The sequence below is a fragment of the Cyanistes caeruleus genome, chromosome 38 (genome assembly GCF_971803275.1).
Source record: "Cyanistes caeruleus chromosome 38, bCyaCae1.hap1.1, whole genome shotgun sequence".
NCBI lineage: Eukaryota > Metazoa > Chordata > Aves > Passeriformes > Paridae > Cyanistes > Cyanistes caeruleus.
In genome coordinates this window covers 740,877-760,050 of record NC_141739.1, presented here as the reverse complement: position 1 = coordinate 760,050, position 19,174 = coordinate 740,877, and the positions used below count along the sequence as shown (strand labels likewise).

Sequence of the window (19,174 nt, the reverse complement as noted above, 5' to 3'; positions counted from 1 at the left end):
GATCCCAAAGCTCGCAGAGGCGGGGAGGGGAAAGGGGCACCCCAAAAATGGGGCTGGGACCCCCAAAAATGGGGCTGGGACCCCCAGAAATGGGGCTGGGACCCCCAAAAACGGGGCTGGGACCCCCAAAAATGGGGCTGGGAGCCCCAAAAATGGGGCTGGGACCCCCAGAAATGGGGCTGGGACCCCAAAAATGGGGCTGGGACCCCCAAAAATGGGGCTGGGAGCCGCAAAAATGGGGCTGGGACCCCCAAAATGGGGCTGGGAGCCGCAAAAATGGGGCTGGGACCCCAAATATGGGGCTGGGACCCCCAAAAATGGGGCTGGGTGCCCTAGAAATGGGGCTGGGACCCCAAAAATGGGGCTGGGACCCCCAAAAATGGGGCTGGGACCCCCAAAAATGGGGCTGAGACCCCCAAAATGGGGCTGGGAGCCCAAAAATGGGGCTGGGACCCCCAAAAATGGGGCTGGGACCCCCAGAAATGGGGCTGAGAACCCCAAAAATGGGGCTGGGACCCCAAAAATGGGGCTGAGACCCCCCGGGGGACGGAGGGAAGCCCCAAAAATGGGGCTGGGACCCCCAAAAATGGGGCTGGGACCTCCAAAAATGGGGCTGGGACCCCAAAAATGGGGCTGGGACCCCCAAAAATGGGGCTGGGACCCCAAAAGTGGGGCTGGGACCCCCAAAAATGGGGCTGGGACCCCCAAAATGGGGCTGGGACCCCCAAAAATGGGGCTGGGACCCCCGAAATGGGGCTGGGAGCCCCAAAAATGGGGCTGGGACCCCAAAATGGGGCTGGGACCCCCAAAAATGGGGCTGGGACCCCCAAAAATGGGGCTGGGACCCCCTGGGGGAGGGAGGGGAGCCCCAAAATCGGGGGCAGAGACGAGGGAGGAGCGGGGACGGGTTTGGGACGGGTTTGGGGACAATTTTGGGGACAGTTTTGGGGTTTGGGGACAGTTTTGGGGTTTGGGACGGGTTTGGGGACAGTTTTGGTGTTTGGGGACAGTTTTGGGGACAATTTTGGGGTTTAGGGACGGGTTTGGGGACAGTTTTGGGGTTTGGGACGGGTTTGGGGACAGTTTTGGGGTTTGGGACGGGTTTGGGGACAGTTTTGGGGACAGTTTTGGGGTTTGGGGACAGTTTTGGGGACAATTTTGGGGTTTGGGACGGGTTTGGGGACAGTTTTGGGGTTTGGGTACAGTTTTGGGGACAATTTTGGGGTTTGGGACGGGTTTGGGGCGGGTTTGGGGACAGTTTTGGGGTTTGGGACGGGTTTGGGGACAGTTTTGGGGACAGTTTTGGGGTTTGGGACAGTTTTGGGGACAGTTTCGGGGACAATTTTGGGGTTTGGGACGGGTTTGGGGACAGTTTTGGGGACAGTTTTGGGGTTTGGGTACAGTTTTGGGGACAATTTTGGGGTTTGGGACGGGTTTGGGGCGGGTTTGGGGACAATTTTGGGGTTTGGGACGGGTTTGGGGACAGTTTTGGGGTTTGGGGACAGTTTTGGGGTTTGGGACGGGTTTGGGGACAGTTTTGGGGACAGTTTTGGGGTTTGGGGACAGTTTTGGGGACAGTTTTGGGGTTTGGGACGGGTTTGGGGACAGTTTTGGGGACAGTTTTGGGGTTTGGGACGGGTTTGGGGACAGTTTTGGGGACAGTTTTGGGGTTTGGGACAGTTTTGGGGACAGTTTCGGGGACCATTTTGGGGTTTGGGATGGGTTTGGGGACAGTTTTGGGGACAGTTTTGGGGACAATTTTGGGGTTTGGGACGGGTTTGGGGTTTGGGGACAGGTTTAGGGACGGGTTTGGGGATGGGTTTGGGGTTTAGGGACGGGTTTGGGGTTTAAGGACAGGCTTAGGATTTAGGGTTTGGGGTTAGGGAGAGTTTTGGGGTTTAGGGACAGATTTGGGGAAGGGTTTAGGGACGGGTTTGGGGTTTAGGGACAGGTTTGGGGTTTAAGGACAGGCTTAGGATTTAGGGTTTGGGGTTTAGGGACAGTTTTGGGGTTTGGTACGGGTTTAGGGATGGGTTTGGGGACAATTTTGGTGTTTGGGGACAGTTTTGGGGACAGTTTTGGGGTTTGGGACGGGTTTGGGGACAGTTTTGGGGACAATTTTGGGGTTTGGGGACAGTTTTGGGGACAATTTTGGGGTTTGGGACGGGTTTGGGGACAGTTTTGGGGACAATTTTGGGGTTTAGGGACGGGTTTGGGGTTTAAGGACAGGCTTAGGATTTAGGGTTTGGGGTTTAGGGACAGTTTTGGGGTTTAGGGACGGGTTTGGGGATGAGTTTGGGGTTTAGGGACGGGTTTGGGGTTTAAGGACAGGTTTAGGATTTAGGGTTTAGAGTTTAGGGACAGTTTTGGGGTTTAGGGACGGGTTTGGGATGGGTTTAGGGTGGGTTTAGGGTTTAGGAACGGGTTTGGGACGGGTTTGGGACGGGTTTGGGGTTTAGGGACGGGTTTAGAGTTTAGGGACAGATTTGGGGAAAGGTTTAGGGACAGGTTTAGGGTTTACGGACGGGTTAGGGACGGGTTTGGGGTTTAGGGACGGGTTTGGGACAGGATTAGGGTTTAGGGATGGGATTAGGGACGGGTTTGGGGTCACTTTTGGGGTCAGTTTAGGGTCACATTTGGGGACACTTTGGGGTCGCATTTGAGGCCCTTTTGGGGTCGCATTTGGGGTCACTTTGGGGTCAGTTTGGGGTCACATTTGGGGTCACATTTGGGGTCACTTTGGGGTCACATTTAGAATCAGTTTGGGGTCACATTTGAGGCCCTTTTGGGGTCGCATTTGGGGTCACTTTGGGGTCACATTTAGAATCAGTTTAGGGACACATTTGGGGTCGGTTTGGGGTCACATTTGGGGTCAGTTTAGGGTCACATTTGGGGTCACTTTGGGGTCACACTTGGCGTCACTTTGGGGTCACACTTAGGATAAGTTTAGGGACACATTTGGGGTCGGTTTAGGGACACGTTTAGGATCAGTTTAGGGCCACATTTAGGGTCAGTTCGGGGTCACATTCAGGGTCAGTTTAGGGACAAATTTCGGGCCGGTTTGGGGACACATTTAGGGTCAATTTAGGGACACATTTGGGGCCCGTTAAGGGACACATTCGGAGCCCCTTATGGGACACATTTGGGGCCCATTAAGAGCCCGTTTGGGCCCACATTTGGGGCCGAGTTTAGGGCAGGTTTTTGGGGTTTTTGGGGCGGTTTTTGGGGCGATTTTGGGGTGATTTTGGAGCCGTTTCCATGTCGGTCCCCCCCCGTCCCCCCCCGTCCCCCCCCAATTTGGTACCGTCCAAGCGCCGCCCTCACGCTCCGTCCGCAGGGGGGCGCCCTCCTCCTCCTCCTCCTCCTCGGCGCGCGCGCTGCACAGGCCACGCCCACGACGCGCGCGCGGGGATGACGTCACTTCCGGCGCGCTCCACCCCCCCCCCTCCCCTCCCCCCCTTCCCTCTCCGTGAGGGCCCCGGGATGGGGCGAGAGGAGGTGAGGAGGGGGAGGGGAGGAAATGAGGGAATGAGGGGGGGTCTGAGGGGTCCGGGGGGTCCGGGAGGGGCTGAGGGGAGCGGGAGGGAAAAATGAGGAGGGGTCTGAGGGGTCTGAGGGGTCCGGGAGGGGCTGAGGGGAGCGGGAGGGAGAAATGAGGGGGGGTCTGAGGGGTCTGAGGGGAACGAGAGGGGCTGAGGGAGCGGGAGGGAGAAATGAGGGGGGGTCTGAGGGGTCTGAGGGGTTTGGGGGGTCCGGGAGGGGCTGAGGGGAGCGGGAGGGAAAAATGAGGAGGGGTCTGAGGGGTCCGGGAGGGAGAAATGAGGGGGAACCTGAGGGGTCTGAGGGGAACGAGAGGGGCTGAGGGAGCGGGAGGGAGAAATGAGGAGGGGTCTGAGGGGTCCGGGGGGTCCGGGAGGGGCTTGAGGGGAGCGGGAGGGAAAAATGAGGAGGGGTCTGAGGGGAAAAGGGAGAATGAGGAGGGGTCTGAGGGGTTTGGGGGGTCCGGGAGGGGCTGAGGGGTCCAGGAGGGAGAAATGAGGGGGGGTCTGAGGGGAAAAGGGAGAATGAGGAGGGGTCTGAGGGGTCCGGGAGGGGCTGAGGGGTCCGGGAGGGAGAAATGAGGGCGGGTCTGAGGGGAAAAGGGAAAATGAGGAGGGGTCTGAGGGGTTTGGGGGGTCCAGGAGGGGCTGAGGGGAGCGGGAGGGAAAAATGAGGAGGGGTCTGAGGGGAAAAGGGAAAATGAGGAGGGGTCTGAGGGGAAAAGGGAGAATGAGGAGGGGTCTGAGGGGAAAAGGGAGAATGAGGAGGGGTCTGAGGGGTCCGGGAGGGGCTGAGGGGTCCGGGAGGGAGAAATGAGGGGGGGTCTAAGGGGAAAAGGGAAAATGAGGGGGGGTCTGAGGGGTTTGGGGGGTCCAGGAGGGGCTGAGGGGAGCGGGAGGGAGAAATGAGGAGGGGTCTGAGGGGAAAAGGGAGAATGAGGAGGGGTCTGAGGGGAAAAGGGAGAATGAGGAGGGGTCTGAGGGGAAAAGGGAGAATGAGGAGGGGTCTGAGGGGTCTGGAGGGTTTGAGGGGAAGGAGGGGGATGGGGGAGATGTGGGGCAGCCCCTCAGACCCGACCCCCCCCTCCCCTCAGGCCGCTCCTGACTGATCCGGCTCTGCCAAATCCAGCTCGGCGTCATGGGTGAGGGATGGACCCCCAAAATCACCCCCAAATTACCCCCAAATTACCCCAGAATTCCCCCCAAAACCACCCCAAAATCCCTGTAAAATCCCCCCAAAATCCCTGTAAAAATCCCCCCAAACTACCCCCAAATTCCTCCCAAAATTCCCCCAAAACCACCCCAAAATCACCCCCAAATTACCCCAGAATTCCCCCCAAAACTACCCCAAAATCCCTGTAAAATCCCCCCAAAATCCCTGTAAAAATCCCCCCAAATTCCCCCCAAATTCCTCCCAAAATTCCCCCAAAACCACCCCAAAATCACCCCCAAATTACCCCAGAATTCCCCCCAAAACCACCCCAAAATCCCTGTAAAATCCCCCCAAAATCCCTGTAAAAATCCCCCCAAACTACCCCCAAATTCCTCCCAAAATTCCCCCAAAACCACCCCAAAATCACCCCCAAATTACCCCAGAATTCCCCCCAAAACCACCCCAAAATCCCTGTAAAATTCCCCCCAAATCCCTGTAAAATTCCCCCCAACATTCCCCTCAAACCACCCCAAAATTCCCCTCAAAGTCCCTGTAAAATTCTCCCAAAACTACCCCAAATTCCCCCCAAATTCCTCCCAAAACCACCCCAAAATTCCACCCAAATCACCCCAAAATTCCTCCCAAAATCCCCCTCAAGACCCCCCAAAATCCCCCCAAAATTCCTCCAAAAATCGCCATTAATCACCCCAAAATTCCCCCCCAAACCACCCCCAAATTCCCCCCAAAACACCCCAAAATTCCCCCCAAAACACCCCAAAATTTCCCCCAAATCCCTCCCAAAACCCCCTGATTTTCCCTCCAAATCCCCCAAAAACTCCTCCAAAAATCCCTAAAATTTCCCTAAACCTCCAAAATTCCTCTGGAACCTCCCAAAATTTCTCTGAACCCCCAAAAAATTCCTTTAAATCCCCTAAAAATTCCTTTAAAACCCAAAAATATTCCTTTAAAACCCCTAAAAAATTCCTTTAAATCCCCCCAAAAAATCTCTTTAAAACCCCAAAAAATCCCTTTAAAACCCCCTAAAAAATTCCTTTAAAACCCCTAAAAAATCCCTTTAAAACCCCCAAAAAATTCCTTTAAAACCCCAAAAAATCCCTTTAAAACCCCCTAAAAAATTCCTTTAAAACCCCTAAAAAATCCCTTTAAAACCCCAAAAAATTCCTTTAAATCCCCTAAAAAATCTCTTTAAAACCCCTAAAAAATTTCTTTAAAACCCAAAAAAATCCCTTTAAAACCCCCTAAAAAATTCCTTTAAAACCCCTAAAAAATCCCTTTAAAACCCCTAAAAAATCCCTTTAAAACCCCAAAAAATTCCTTTAAAACCCCCAAAAAATTCCTTTAAAACCCCTAAAAAATTCCTTTAAAACCCAAAAAAATTCCTTTAAAACCCCCAAAAATTCCTTTAAAGCCCCCAAAAAATTCCTTTAAAACCCCCAAAAAATTCCTTTAAAACCCCAAAAAATTCCTTTAAATCCCCCCAAAAAATTCCTTTAAAACCCCCTAAAAAATTCCTTTAAAACCCCTAAAAAATTCCTTTAAAACCCCAAAAAAATTCCTTTAAATCCCCTAAAAAATTCCTTTAAAACCCCAAAAAAATTCCTTTAAAACCCCCCAAAAATTCAATTAAAACCCCCAAAAAATTCCTTTAAAACCCCCAAAAAATTCCTTTAAATCCCCTAAAAAATTCCTTTAAAACCCCCTAAAAAATTCCTTTAAAACACCCCAAAAATTCCTTTAAAACCCCAAAAAATTCCTTTAAATCCCCCCAAAAAATTCCTTTAAATCCCCTAAAAAATTCCTTTAAAACCCCCTAAAAAATTCCTTTAAAACACCCCAAAAATTCCTTTAAAACCCCAAAAAATTCCTTTAAATCCCCCCAAAAAATTCCTTTAAATCCCCTAAAAAATCTCTTTAAAACCCCTAAAAAATTCCTTTAAAACCCAAAAAAATTCCTTTAAAACCCCCTAAAAAATCTCTTTAAAACCCCAAAAAAATTCCTTTAAAACCTCTAAAAAATCTCTTTAAAACCCCCAAAAAATTCCTTTAAAAACCCCTAAAAAATCCCTTTAAAACCCCAAAAAATTCCTTTAAAACCCCTAAAAAATCCCTTTAAAACCCCAAAAAATCCCTTTAAAACCCCAAAAAATTCCTTTAAAACCCCAAAAAATCCCTTTAAAACCCCAAAAAATTCCTTAAAAATTCTCTGGTCAAATCTGAAACCCCAAAATTTTTGGGAAAATTTCCTAAAATCCCTTCCCAAACCTTAAAATTAAAATTATTCCCCAATTCCCGGCCCCTTTTCCGTTAATCCGCGGCGACAGCTGGGAACGCCTGGAATGAGCCCTGGGCTGCCCCTCCCCCTCCTCCTCCTCCCTTTCCCCTCCCCCCATCCCATTTTTCCACCCTAAATCCTTTTTTTTATGCCCCAAATCCCATTTTTTTCCTGGCTCAAATCCCATTTTTCCACCCCAAATCCCATTTTTCCACCCCAAATCCCATTTTTCCACCCCAAATCCCATTTTTCTTGGCTCAAATCCCATTTTTCCACCCCCAATGTCAATTTTCTACCCCAAATCCCATTTTTTTTCACCCCAAATCCCATTTTTTTCCTGGCTCAAATCCCATTTTTCCACTCCAAATCCCATTTTTCCACCCCAAATCCCATTTTTCTACCTCAAATCCCATTTTTCCACCCCAAATCCCATTTTTTTTTGGCTCAAATCCCATTTTTCCACCCCAAATCCCATTTTTCCAACTCAAATCCCATTTTTCCACTCCAAATCCCATTTTTCCACCCCAAATCCCATTTTTCCACCCCAAATCTCATTTTTCCACCCCAAATCCCATTTTTTTCCACCCTAAATCCCATTTTTCCACCCCAAATCTCATTTTTTTTTGCTCAAATCCCATTTTTTACCACCCTAAATCCCATTTTTCCACCCCAAATCTCAATTTTCTACCCCAAATCCCATTTTTTTCCTGGCTCAAATGCCATTTTTCAACCCCAAATCCCATTTTTCTACCTCAAATCCCATTTTTTTCCACCCTAAATCCCATTTTTCCACTCCAAATCCCATTTTTCCACCCTAAATCCTTTTTTTTATGCCCCAAATCCCATTTTTTTCCTGGCTCAAATCCTATTTTTCCACCTCAAATCTCATTTTTTTTGGCTCAAATCCCATTTTTCCACCCCAAATCCCATTTTCCCACCCTAAATCCCATTTTTCCACCTCAAATCCCATTTTTTCCCACCCTAAATCCCATTTTTTCTGCCCCAAATCCCATTTTTTTCCACCCTAAATCCCATTTTTCCACCCCAAATCTCAATTTTCCACCCCAAATCCCATTTTTCCACCCCAAATCTCATTTTCTTTGGCTCAAATCCCATTTTTTTCCACCCTAAATCCCATTTTTCCACCCCAAATCCCATTTTTTTTTGCTCAAATCCCATTTTTCCACCCCAAATCCCATTTTTCCACCCCAAATCTCATTTTTTTTTGCTCAAATCCCATTTTTTCCCACCCTAAATCCCATTTTTCCACCCCAAATCCCATTTTTCCACCTCAAATCCCATTTTTCCACCCCCAATGTCAATTTTCTACCCCAAATCCCATTTTTTTCCACCCCAAATCCCATTTTTCCACCCCAAATCCCATTTTTTCACCCCAAATCCCATTTTTCCACTCCAAATCCAATTTTTCCACCCCAAATCCCATTTTCCCACCCTAAATCCCATTTTTCCACCTCAAATCCCATTTTTTCCCACCCTAAATCCCATTTTTTCTGCCCTAAATCCCATTTTTTTCCACCCTAAATCCCATTTTTCCACCCCAAATCTCAATTTTCCACCCCAAATCCCATTTTTCCACCCCAAATCTCATTTTTTTTGGCTCAAATCCCATTTTTTTCCACCCTAAATCCCATTTTTCCACCCCAAATCTCATTTTTTTTGGCTCAAATCCCATTTTTCCACCCTAAATCCCATTTTTTTTGGCTCAAATCCCATTTTTTCCACCCCAAATCTCATTTTTTTTGGCTCAAATCCCATTTTTCCACCCCAAATCTCATTTTTCCACTCCAAATCTCATTTTTCCACCTCAAATTCCATTTTTCTAACTCAAATCCCATTTTTTCCACCCCAAATCCCATTTTTCCCACCCCAAATCCAATTTTTCCACCCCAAATCCCACTTCTCTGATCTCCAAATCCCTTTTTTTTCCCCATTTTCCCCCATTTTTCCCCATTTTTCCCCATTTTCCCCCCATTTTTTCCCATTTATTCCCATTTTTTGCCCATTTTTTCCCGTTTTCCCCTGGTTTTGCCCCGTTTTTCCCCATTTATTCCCATTTTTCCCCCCATTTTTCCCCATTTTCCCCCCCTTTTTTCCCGTTTTCCCCCCATTTCTCCCCATTTTTCCCCATTTTTCCCATTTTCCCCCCGTTTTGCCCCATTTTTCCCCATTTATTCCCATTTTCCCCCCATTTTTTCCCATTTTCTCCTCATTTTTCCCCATTTTCCCCCCATTTATTCCCATTTTTCCCCCCATTTATTCCCATTTTCTCCCCATTTTTCCCCCATTTTCCCCCCATTTATCCCCATTTTCCCCCTTTTTTCCCGTTTTCCCCCCGTTTTGCCCCATTTTCCCCCCGATTTTTCCCCATTTTTCCCCATTTTTCCCCATTTTCCCCCCATTTTTCCCCGTTTCCCCCCTTTTTTCCCGTTTTCCCCCCATTTTTCCCCATTTTTCCCCATTTTCCCCCCATTTTTCCCCGTTTCCCCCCTTTTTTCCCGTTTTCCCCCCATTTTTCCCCATTTTTCCCCATTTTCCCCCATTTTTTCCCCATTTGTTCCCCATTTTTCCCCATTTTCCCCCCATTTTTTCCTGTTCTCCCCCGGTTTTGCCCCGTTTTTCCCCATTTATCCCCATTTTTTCCCATTTCCCCCCATTTATCCCCATTTTTTCCCCTCATTTTTCCCCATTTTCCCCCCCTTTTTTCCCATTTCCCCCCCATTTATCCCCGTTTTTTCCCTTTTTCCCCATTTTCCCCCCATTTATTCCCATTTTCCCCCCATTTTTTCCCGCTTTCCCCCCGTTTCCCCCCGTTTTCCCCCCATTTTTCCCCATTTTCCCCCCATTTTTTCCTGTTCTCCCCCGGTTTTGCCCCGTTTTTCCCCATTTTCCCCCTTTTTCCCCATTTTCTCCCCATTTATTCCCATTTCCCCCCATTTTCCCCATTTTTCCCCATTTTTGCCCGTTTTCCCCCGTTTTTGCCCCTTTTTTCTCCATTTATCCCCATTTTTTCCCATTTCCCCCCATTTCCCCCCATTTATCCCCATTTTTTCCCCCTTTTTCCCCATTTTCTCCCCATTTATTCCCATTTCCCCCCATTTCCCCCCATTTCCCCCCATTTTTCCCCATTTTTCCCCATTTTTGCCCGTTTTCCCCCGTTTTTGCCCCGTTTCCAGCCACCTCGGAGTGGCTCCGGTTCTTCGAGGACGCCGGGATCCCGCCCGGCCCCGCCCTGGGCTACGCCGTGGCCTTCGTGGATAACAGGTGGGAAATGGGGGAAAAAACCCCGGAATTGGGAAAAAAAACCCGGAATTGGGAAAAAAATCCCGGGAATGGGGGAAAAAAACCCCGGAATTGGGGAAAAAACCCCGGAATTGGGAAAAAAACCCCCCGAGACCCCTGGGAATGGGGAGAAAAACCCCGGAATTGGGAAAAAAATCCCGGGAATTGGGAGAAAAACCCCTCGAGACTCCCGGGAATGGGGGAAAAAACCCTGGAATTGGGAAAAAAACCCCGGAATTGGGGAAAAAACCTCGGGAATGGGGAAAAAAACCCCAGAATTGGGGAAAAAAACCCTGGAATTGGGGAAAAAAACCCCGGAATTGGGGAAAAAGAGCCCGGAATTGGGGAAAAAATCCCTGGAATTGGGGAAAAAAACCCTGGAATTGGGGAAAAAAACCCCGGAATTGGGGAAAAAATCCCAGAATTGGGGAAAAATCCCCCCGAGACCCCCGGGAATGGGGAGAAAAACCCAGGAATTGTGAAAAAACCTCGGAATTGGGGAAAAAAACCCCGGAATTGGGGAAAAAATCCCTGGAATTGGGGAAAAGACCCCTTGAGACCCCCGGGAATGGGGGAAAAAACCCCGGAATTGGGAAAAAAATCACAGAATTGGGGAAAAAACCCTGGAATTGGGGAAAAAAACCCCGGAATTGGGAAAAAAAACCCCGGAATTGGGGAAAAAAACCCCGGAATTGGGAAAAAAAACCCAGAATTGGGAAAAAAACCCCGGAATTGGGAAAAATATCCCTGGAATTGGGGAAAAAACCCCCGGAATTGGGGAAAAAAACACGGGAATGGGGAAAAAAACCTCGGGAATTGGGGAAAAAATCCCAGAATTGGGGAAAAATCACTGGAATTGGGGAAAAAAACCTCGGGAATGGGAAAAAAACCCCGGAATTGGGAAAAAAATCCCAGGAATTGGGGAAAAATCCCCTTGAGACCCCCGGGAATGGGGAGAAAAACCCCAGAATTGGGAAAAAATCCCTGGAATTGGGAAAAAAACCTCGGGAATGGGGAAAAAAACCCCGGAATTGGGGAAAAAACCCCGGAATTGGGAAAAAATCCCGGGAATGGGGGAAAAAAACCACGGGAATGGGGAAAAAAACCCTGGAATTGGGAAAAAATCCCTGGAATTGGGGAAAAAATCCCTGGAATTGGGGAAAAAAACCACGGGAATGGGGAAAAAAACCCTGGAATTGGGAAAAAATCCCTGGAATTGGGGAAAAAAACCCTGGAATTGGGGAAAAAATTCCCTGGAGACCCCCGGGAATGGGGAAAAATGGGGTGGATCCCAGGGGTGGATCCTGGGGGTGGATCCAGGTGGATCCCAGGGGTTCTGGGGCGGGGTTTGGTGGATCCCAGGGGTGGATCCCGGGGGTTCTGGGCTGGGTTTCCCTGGGATCGGGGTGGATCCCGGGGGTGGATCCAGGTGGATCCCAGGGGTGGGTCCTGGTGGATCCCAGGGGTGGATCCTGGGGACTCTGGGGTGGGTTTCCCTGGCATTGGGAGTGGATCCGGGTGGATCCCAGGGGTGGATCCCATGGATGGATCCCATGAGGGTGGATCCCGCGAGGGCGGATCCCGGGGGTGGCTCCCGTGAGGGTTCTGGGCTGGGTTTCCCTGGGCTCTGGGGTGGATCCCGGGAGCGGATCCCACGGGGGTGGATCCCGTGGGTTCTGGGCTGGGTTTCCCTGGGCTCTGGGGTGGATCCGGGCGGATCCCGGGGGGCGGATCCCGCGAGGGCGGATCCCGGGAGGGCGGATCCCGTGTCCCCCAGCAGGATCCACAAGGACATGCTGCTGGAGCTGAGCCGGGAGCTGATGAAGGAGCTCGGCGTCACCGCCGTGGGCGACGCCATCGCCATCCTGCGCCACGCCAAGGTGGTGCACCGGCAGGTGCGGGATCCACCCCGGGATCCACCCCGGGATCCACCCCCGGGATGGAGGGGAGCCCCCCTGAGCTCCGTTCCCCGCAGGAAATGTGCCGGGCGGCCTCGGAGTCGCTGCAGCCGGAGGCCGAGCGGGGCCCGGGGGGATCCTGGCGGGATCGGGAGGATCGGGATCAGCGGGATCGGGATCAGGAGCGGGATCAGGAGCGGGATCAGCGGGATCAGCGGGATCGGGCGAGCGCGGCGGCGGGCAGGATGATCAGCCACAGCCTGCGGCGGGAGCCCCGACAGCCCCGCGGGATCCCCGGCACCGGGATCTGCGTCACCGTCCCCAACGGCGCCGACGGTACCCGCAGGGGCCGGGATCCCGCCCGGGGATCCGCCCGGGGATCCGCCCGGGGATCGGGGGGCAGCTGGGGGTGATCCAGAGGGGTCAGAGGGAGCGGGGATCCATCCGGGGGGATCGGGGATCGATCCAGGGGGATCGGGGAGGAGCAGGGATCGACCCAGGGGGATCAGGGATCCATCCGGGGGGATCAGGGAGGAGCAGGGATCCATCCAGGGGGATCAGGGATTGATCCAGAGGGGTCAGAGGGAGCTGGGATCCATCCGGGGGGATCGGGGAGGAGCAGGGATCGACCCAGGGGGATCAGGGATCCATCCAGGGGGATCGGGGAGGATCAGGGACAGATCCAGGGGGATCAGGGACAGATCCAGGGGGATCAGGGATGGATCCAGAGGGGCCGGAGGGCACTGGGATTGATCGAGGGGGATTGGGGATCCATTCAGGGGGATCAGGGACAGATCCAGGGGGATCAGGGAGTTCAGGGATGGATCCAGAGGGGCCGGAGAGCACTGGGATCGATCTGGGGGCTCAGGGATGGATCCAAAGGAATCGGGGAGGAGCAGGGATCGATTCAGGGAGGAATCCAGGGGGATCAGGGATTGATCCAGAGAGTTCAGGGATGGATCCAGGGGGATCAGGGAGCTCAGTGATGGATCCAGCGGGATCAGGGAGGATCAGGGACGGCTCCAGGGGGATCAGGGATGGATCCAGGGAGCTCAGGGACAGATCCAGGGGGATCAGGGACAGATCCAGCGGGATCAGGAACGGATCCAGGAGGATCAGGAATGGATCTGGGGGGATCAGGGATGGATCCAGGGGGATCAGGGAGTTCAGGGATGGATCCAGAGGGATCAGGGACGGATCCAGGGGGATCAGGGATGGATCCAGGGGGATCAGGGATGGATCCAGGGAGATCAGGGAGTTCAGGGACGGCTCCAGGGGGATCAGGGATGGATCCAGGGAGCTCAGGGACAGATCCAGGGGGATCAGGGACAGATCCAGCGGGATCAGGAACGGATCCAGGAGGATCAGGAATGGATCTGGGGGGATCAGGGATGGATCCAGGGGGATCAGGGAGTTCAGGGATGGATCCAGAGGGATCAGGGACGGATCCAGGGGGATCAGGGATGGATCCAGGGGGATCAGGGATGGATCCAGGGAGATCAGGGAGTTCAGGGACGGCTCCAGGGGGATCAGGGATGGATCCAGGGAGCTCAGGGACAGATCCAGGGGGATCAGGGACAGATCCAGCGGGATCAGGAACGGATCCAGGAGGATCAGGAATGGATCTGGGGGGATCAGGGATGGATCCAGGGGGATCAGGGAGTTCAGGGATGGATCCAGAGGGATCAGGGACGGATCCAGGGGGATCAGGGATGGATCCAGGGGGATCAGGGATGGATCCAGGGAGATCAGGGAGTTCAGGGACGGCTCCAGGGGGATCAGGAATGGATCTGGGGTGATCAGGGACGGCTCCAGGGGGATCAGGGACGGATCAGGGAGGATCAGGAGCTGCTGCAGCCTCTGGGATCCCCCAGGATCCCCGTCCCTCCCCGCAGGCCCCGGGGCGGTGGCGGGGCCGGGCCGGCGGCGCCGCGTCACGGCCGAGATGGAAGGGAAGTACCGGATCTCCCTGCCCAAGGGATCCACCGCCCGCAGCCGCCGGATCCTGCAGCTCTGGGCAGCCTCAGGTACCGGCAACAGCGGGGGGATCCCGGGAATCCGGTCCTGGGACAGGGGGGGATCCTGGGAATCCGGTCCTGGGACAGGGGGGGATCCCGGGAATCCGGTCCTGGGACAGGGGGGATCCTGGGAATCCGGTCCTGGGACAGGGGGGGATCCCGGGAATCCGGTCCTGGGACAGGGGGGATCCCGGGAATCCGGTCCTGGGACAGGGGGGGATCCCGGGAATCCGGTCCTGGGACAGGGGGGATCCCGGAATCTGGGCCTGGGAAAGGGGGGATCCCGGGAATCCGGTCCTGGGAAAGGGGGGATCCCGGGAATCCAGTCCTGGGAAAGGGGGGATCCCGGGAATCCAGTCCTGGGACAGGGGGGATCCCGGGAATCCGGTCCTGGGACAGGGGGGATCCCGGGAATCCGGTCCTGGGACAGGGGGGATCCCGGAATCTGGGCCTGGGAAAGGGGGGATCCCGGGAATCCGGTCCTGGGAAAGGGGGGATCCCGGGAATCCGGTCCTGGGACAGGGGGGATCCCGGGAATCCGGTCCTGGGACAGGGGGGATCCCGGGAATCCGGTCCTGGGACAGGGGGGGATCCCGGGAATCCGGTCCTGGGAAAGGGGGGATCCCGGGAATCCAGTCCTGGGACAGGGGGGGATCCCAGGAATCCAGTCCTGGGACAGGGGGGGATCCCGGGAATCCAGTCCTTGGAAAGGGGGGATCCCGGGAATCCGGTCCTGGGACAGGGGGGACCCCGGGAATCCGGTCCTGGGACAGGGGGGATCCCGGGAATCCGGTCCTGGGAAAGGGGGGGATCCCAGGAATCCAGTCCTGGGAAAGGGGGGATCCCAGGAATCCGGTCCTGGGAAAGGGGGGATCCCAGGAATCCGGTCCTGGGACAGGGGGGATCCCGGGAATCCAGTCCTGGGAAAGGGGGGATCCCGGGAATCCAGTCCTGGGACAGGGGGGATCCCGGGAATCCGGTCCTGGGACAGGGGGGATCCCGGGAATCCGGTCCTGGGACAGGGGGGATCCCGGGAATCCGGTCCTGGGACAGGGGGGATCCCGGGAATCCGGTCCTGGGACAGGGGGGGATCCCGGGAATCCGGTCCTGGGACAGGGGGGATCCCGGGAATCCGGTCCTGGGACAGGGATCCCGGGAATCCGGTCCTGGGAAAGGGGGGATCCCGGGAATCCAGTCCTGGGAAAGGGGGGGATCCCGGGAATCCAGTCCTTGGAAAGGGGGGATCCCGGGAATCCGGTCCTGGGACAGGGGGGACCCCGGGAATCCGGTCCTGGGACAGGGGGGATCCCGGGAATCCGGTCCTGGGAAAGGGGGGATCCCAGGAATCCAGTCCTGGGAAAGGGGGGGATCCCGGGAATCCGGTCCTGGGAAAGGGGGGATCCCGGGTTCCCGATCCCGGGAAGGGGGGGATCCCGGATTCCCGATCCCGGGAGGGGTGGATCCCGGGTTCCGTGTGGATCCCGGATTCCCGATCCCGGGAGGGGGCGGATCCCGGGTTCCGTGTGGATCCCGGATTCCCGATCCCGGGAGGGGCGGATCCCGGGTTCCGTGTGGATCCCGGATTCCCGATCCCGGGTTCCGGGTGGATCCCGGATTCCCGATCCCAGGAAGGGGCGGATCCCGGGTTCCGGGTGGATCCCGGATTCCCCAGCTCGGCCGTTCTCCCGCGGGCTCCGCAGGGCCGGGCCGGCCGTCGGTGTTCCAGCGGCTCGGGAACGAGGCCAAAGCCGCCGCAGCCGCCACGGGGAAGGTGAGGGAGGGATCCGAGGGGATCCAGAGGGATCGGGGGGGGATTCGGGGGGGATCCAGAGGGATCTGGGGGGATCCAGAGGGATTTGGGGGGATTCTGGGGGGATCCGGAGGGATTTGGGGGATTCTGGGGGGATCCAGGGGGATTCTGGGAGGATCCAGAAGGGTCCAGAGTGATGGGGGGGGATCTGGGGGGATCCAGAGGGATCCAGGGAGATTCTGGGGGATCCAGAGGGATCCAGGGAGATATTGGGGGGGTGTCCACAGGGATTGGGGGGATCCAGAGGGATCTGGGGGGAATCCAGAGGGATCTGCTGGGGATCTTGGGGGATCCAGGGGAATCTGGGGTGATCCAGAGGAATCGGAGGGGGTTGTGGGGGATTTCTGGGGGGATCCAGAGGATCCAGGATCCATGGGAACGGGATCCAGAGGGATCCAGAGGGGCAGGATCTGGGGAGGGAAGGATCCAGGATCCAGAGGATTCAGGATCCAGAGGATCCATGGGAATGGGATCCAGAGGGATCCAGGGAGAAGAAGATCCAGGGAGGGAAAGGATCCAGGGGATCAGGATCCAGAGGATCCATGGGCTCAGGACCCAGGGATCAGAGCAGGATCCCCGGCTGGATCCCGATCCCGATCCCGATCCCTTCCCTCTCCCCGCAGCCCTCGGGAGTTTTCAGCCGCCTGGGGGAGGCCCCGCCCGGCCCCGATCCCGTCGTCGATCCCGCTGGCGATCCGGTCGATCCCGGCCTGGATCCCGCCGGCGACGCCGAGGCTCTGCCCTACGCCGGCGTGCTGAAACGGCGCCGCGAGCGCGCGGCCGGCGGCAGCGCTGAGCCGCAGGACGGCGCCGTCTCCAGCTCCGTCCCCGCTGCTGCTTCCGCTTCCGGTTCTCATCCCGGTTCTGGATCCCGATCCGCTTCCGGTTCCGGTTCTCATCCTGGTTCTGGATCCCGATCCGCTTCCGGTTCGAATTCCGGTTCTGGATCCAGATCCGCTTCCGGGTCAGGTTTTGGTTCCGGTTCCGGTTCAGGTTTTCATTCCGGTTCCGGATCCGGTTCGGGTTTTGGTTCCAGTTCCGGTTCAGGTTTTCACTCTGGTTCTGGATCCAGTTCGGGTTTTGGTTCCGGTTCCAGTTCAGGTTTTCATTCCGGTTCCGGATCCGGTTCCGGTTCAGGTTTTCGCTCTGGTTCCGGATCCGGTTCCGGTTCAGGTTTTGGGTCAGGTTTTGGCTCCGGTTCCGGTTCCGGTCCGGGTTCTCCGCGGCCGGGCCGGGTCAGCAGCTCCTGCGGGAGCCTCAGCGTCTTCCGCAGGCTGGGCCGGAAACCCGACTGATCCCAGCTGATCCCAGCTGATCCCGGGGGGGGATCCCAGGGGAGATCCCGATGGGGAGATCCCGATGGGGAGATCCTGCTGAGAAATCCCAGGGAATCCTTCTGGGGGATCCCGGGGAAGGGAATCCCACGGGGGGATCCCACAGGGGAATCCTGCTGGGGGATCCACCAGGAGATCCTGCTGGGAGATCCCAGGGAATCCCGCTGAGGGATCCACCAGGGGATCCTGCTGGGAGATCCCGATGGGGATCCCAGGGGATCCTGCTGGGAGATCCCAGGGAACCCCACTGGGGGATCCCACAGGGGAATCCTGCTGGGGAATCCCACTGAGGGATCCCGGGAATCCTGCTGAGGGATCCCAGGGAAGGGAATCTTGCCAGGAGATCCTGGGGAAGGGGATCCTGCTGAGAAATCCCAGGAATCCTGCTGGGGGATCCCGAGGAAGGGAATCCCACTGGGGGATCCCACAGGGGAATCCTGCTGGGGAATCCCACTGAGGGATCCCGGGAATCCTGCTGGGAGATCCCAGGGGATCCTGCTGGGAGATCCCACGGGGGAATCCTGCTGGGAGATCCCAGGAATCGTGCTGAGGGATCCCGGGGAAGGGAATCCTGCCTGAATCCTGCTGGGAGATCCCAGGGAATCCTGGTGGGGGATCTCAGGGGATCCTGCCTGGGAACCTGCTGGGGGATCCTGGAGAATCTTGCTGAGGGATCCCAGGAATCGTGCTGAGGGATCCCGGGGAAGGGAATCCTGCTGGGGGATCCCACTGGGGAATCCTGCCGGGGGATCCCACTGGGGAATCCTGCCGGGGGATCCCACTGGGGGATCCATCAGGGAAAAACGGAGCTGGAGCCCCTGGGAAAGGGGGAATCCCCTGGGAAAAAGGGGGATCCCAAGGGGGGGATCCCAAGGGGGGAATCCCCTGGAAAAAGGGGGATCCCAAGGGGGGAATCCCCTGGATAAAGGGGGATCCCAAGGGGGGGATCCCCTGGGAAAAAGGGGGATCCCAAGGGGGGGATCCCAAGGGGGGGAATCCCCTGGGAAAAAGGGGGATCCCGTGGGAATCAGGGTTTGATCCTGAAAAAAAAGGGAAGATCCCAAGGGAGGATCCCAAGGGGGGATCCCAAGGTGGGAAATCAATGTTGGATCCCCTGTAAAGAGGGGGAAATCCCCAGTGGATCCCAGCGGATCCCGGCAGATCCCGATGGGAGCAGCGAGGCCAAACCAGCACCAAAATTCCCCAATTTTTTTTCCCCCCGGGATTTGGGAATTTCCGGACACGGAGAGCTCCACCCAGAGATTTTTTTTATTTAAAATTATTCCTATTTTCCTCGTTGTTTTTCCTCGCTCTCCTCCTTTATTTATGGCTTTTATTAGTAATTAATTAATAATTAATTAACCCCTTCCGGGGATAATTTCAGGAACAACTTCCCAAAAAAAAAAAACCACGACGGGTGCTCACAAAAAAATCCCAGATTTGCCTTAATTCCTGTGGATTTTTGGCTCCAGCTCATCCCAGAACCCCCAAAATTCCTCAATTCCCCCCCAAATTTTCCCAAATTCCCCCAAATTCTGCTTTTTTCCCCCCCGGGGATGGAGCCGGGAGAGCCCCCGGGGCTGTTTTTAATTAATAACGAGATAAATTTGGGGCTTTTCCTTCTGTTTTGGAGCTTTTTTTTTTTGTGTTTTTTTTCTTGGATTTGGGGGAATTTTTCCCCCAAATTTGTGTTTTCACCGCGCTTGGCGTGGCTCCTCCCCCGCTTTTTCCGCTTCTCGCGGGAGCTTCCTCGAGATTTTGGCAATAAAAGCGAAAGCGGCGTTTGCGCTGTTAATAAAAAAAAACACTTAACCGCGGCTTCATTTAAA

At 55.0% G+C, this 19,174-nt stretch overlaps 2 protein-coding genes across 11 annotated transcripts in view; one reads left to right on the top strand and one right to left on the bottom strand.

Annotated features, from left to right (window-relative positions):
• Positions 1–5,288, bottom strand: part of PLD3 (phospholipase D family member 3) — a 22,018-nt gene extending 16,730 nt beyond the window's left edge. Inside the window, exon 1 of one of the 2 annotated variants that reach the window (XM_086872113.1) lies at positions 3,305–5,288. The gene's annotated coding sequence lies outside the window, so the exon portion shown is untranslated. The remainder of the gene's footprint in view (positions 1–3,304) is intronic. The other variant, XM_086872112.1, reaches the window with a different exon arrangement.
• On the top strand, positions 3,385–19,174 carry LOC147647408 (uncharacterized protein C19orf47 homolog). Of its 9 annotated transcripts, none has more exons than XM_086872119.1 (9): positions 3,385–3,498; positions 4,634–4,681; positions 10,180–10,267; positions 12,066–12,180; positions 12,261–12,519; positions 14,058–14,210; positions 15,902–15,972; positions 16,635–17,136; positions 17,185–19,174. In XM_086872119.1, the coding sequence occupies exons 2-9, from the start codon at positions 4,678–4,680 to the stop codon at positions 17,304–17,306; spliced, it is 1,314 nt and encodes a 437-aa protein (XP_086728245.1). In that variant the 5' UTR covers positions 3,385–3,498; positions 4,634–4,677; the 3' UTR covers positions 17,307–19,174. The 9 variants fall into 9 exon arrangements, with proteins under 9 accessions (XP_086728245.1, XP_086728241.1, XP_086728247.1 ...); XM_086872121.1 differs by having other exon boundaries at positions 3,394–3,498; positions 14,079–14,210; XM_086872120.1 differs by having other exon boundaries at positions 3,409–3,498; positions 12,063–12,180; positions 14,079–14,210.

Bases quoted from the DNA above. Each gene is read 5' to 3' on its own strand.
- LOC147647408 (XM_086872114.1), top strand. The intron at 12,520-14,057 runs GTACCCGCAGGG...GGGATCCCCCAG, and splicing joins CGTCCCCAACGGCGCCGACG to GATCCCCGTCCCTCCCCGCA. The intron at 15,973-16,634 runs GTGAGGGAGGGA...CTCTCCCCGCAG, and splicing joins CCGCAGCCGCCACGGGGAAG to CCCTCGGGAGTTTTCAGCCG.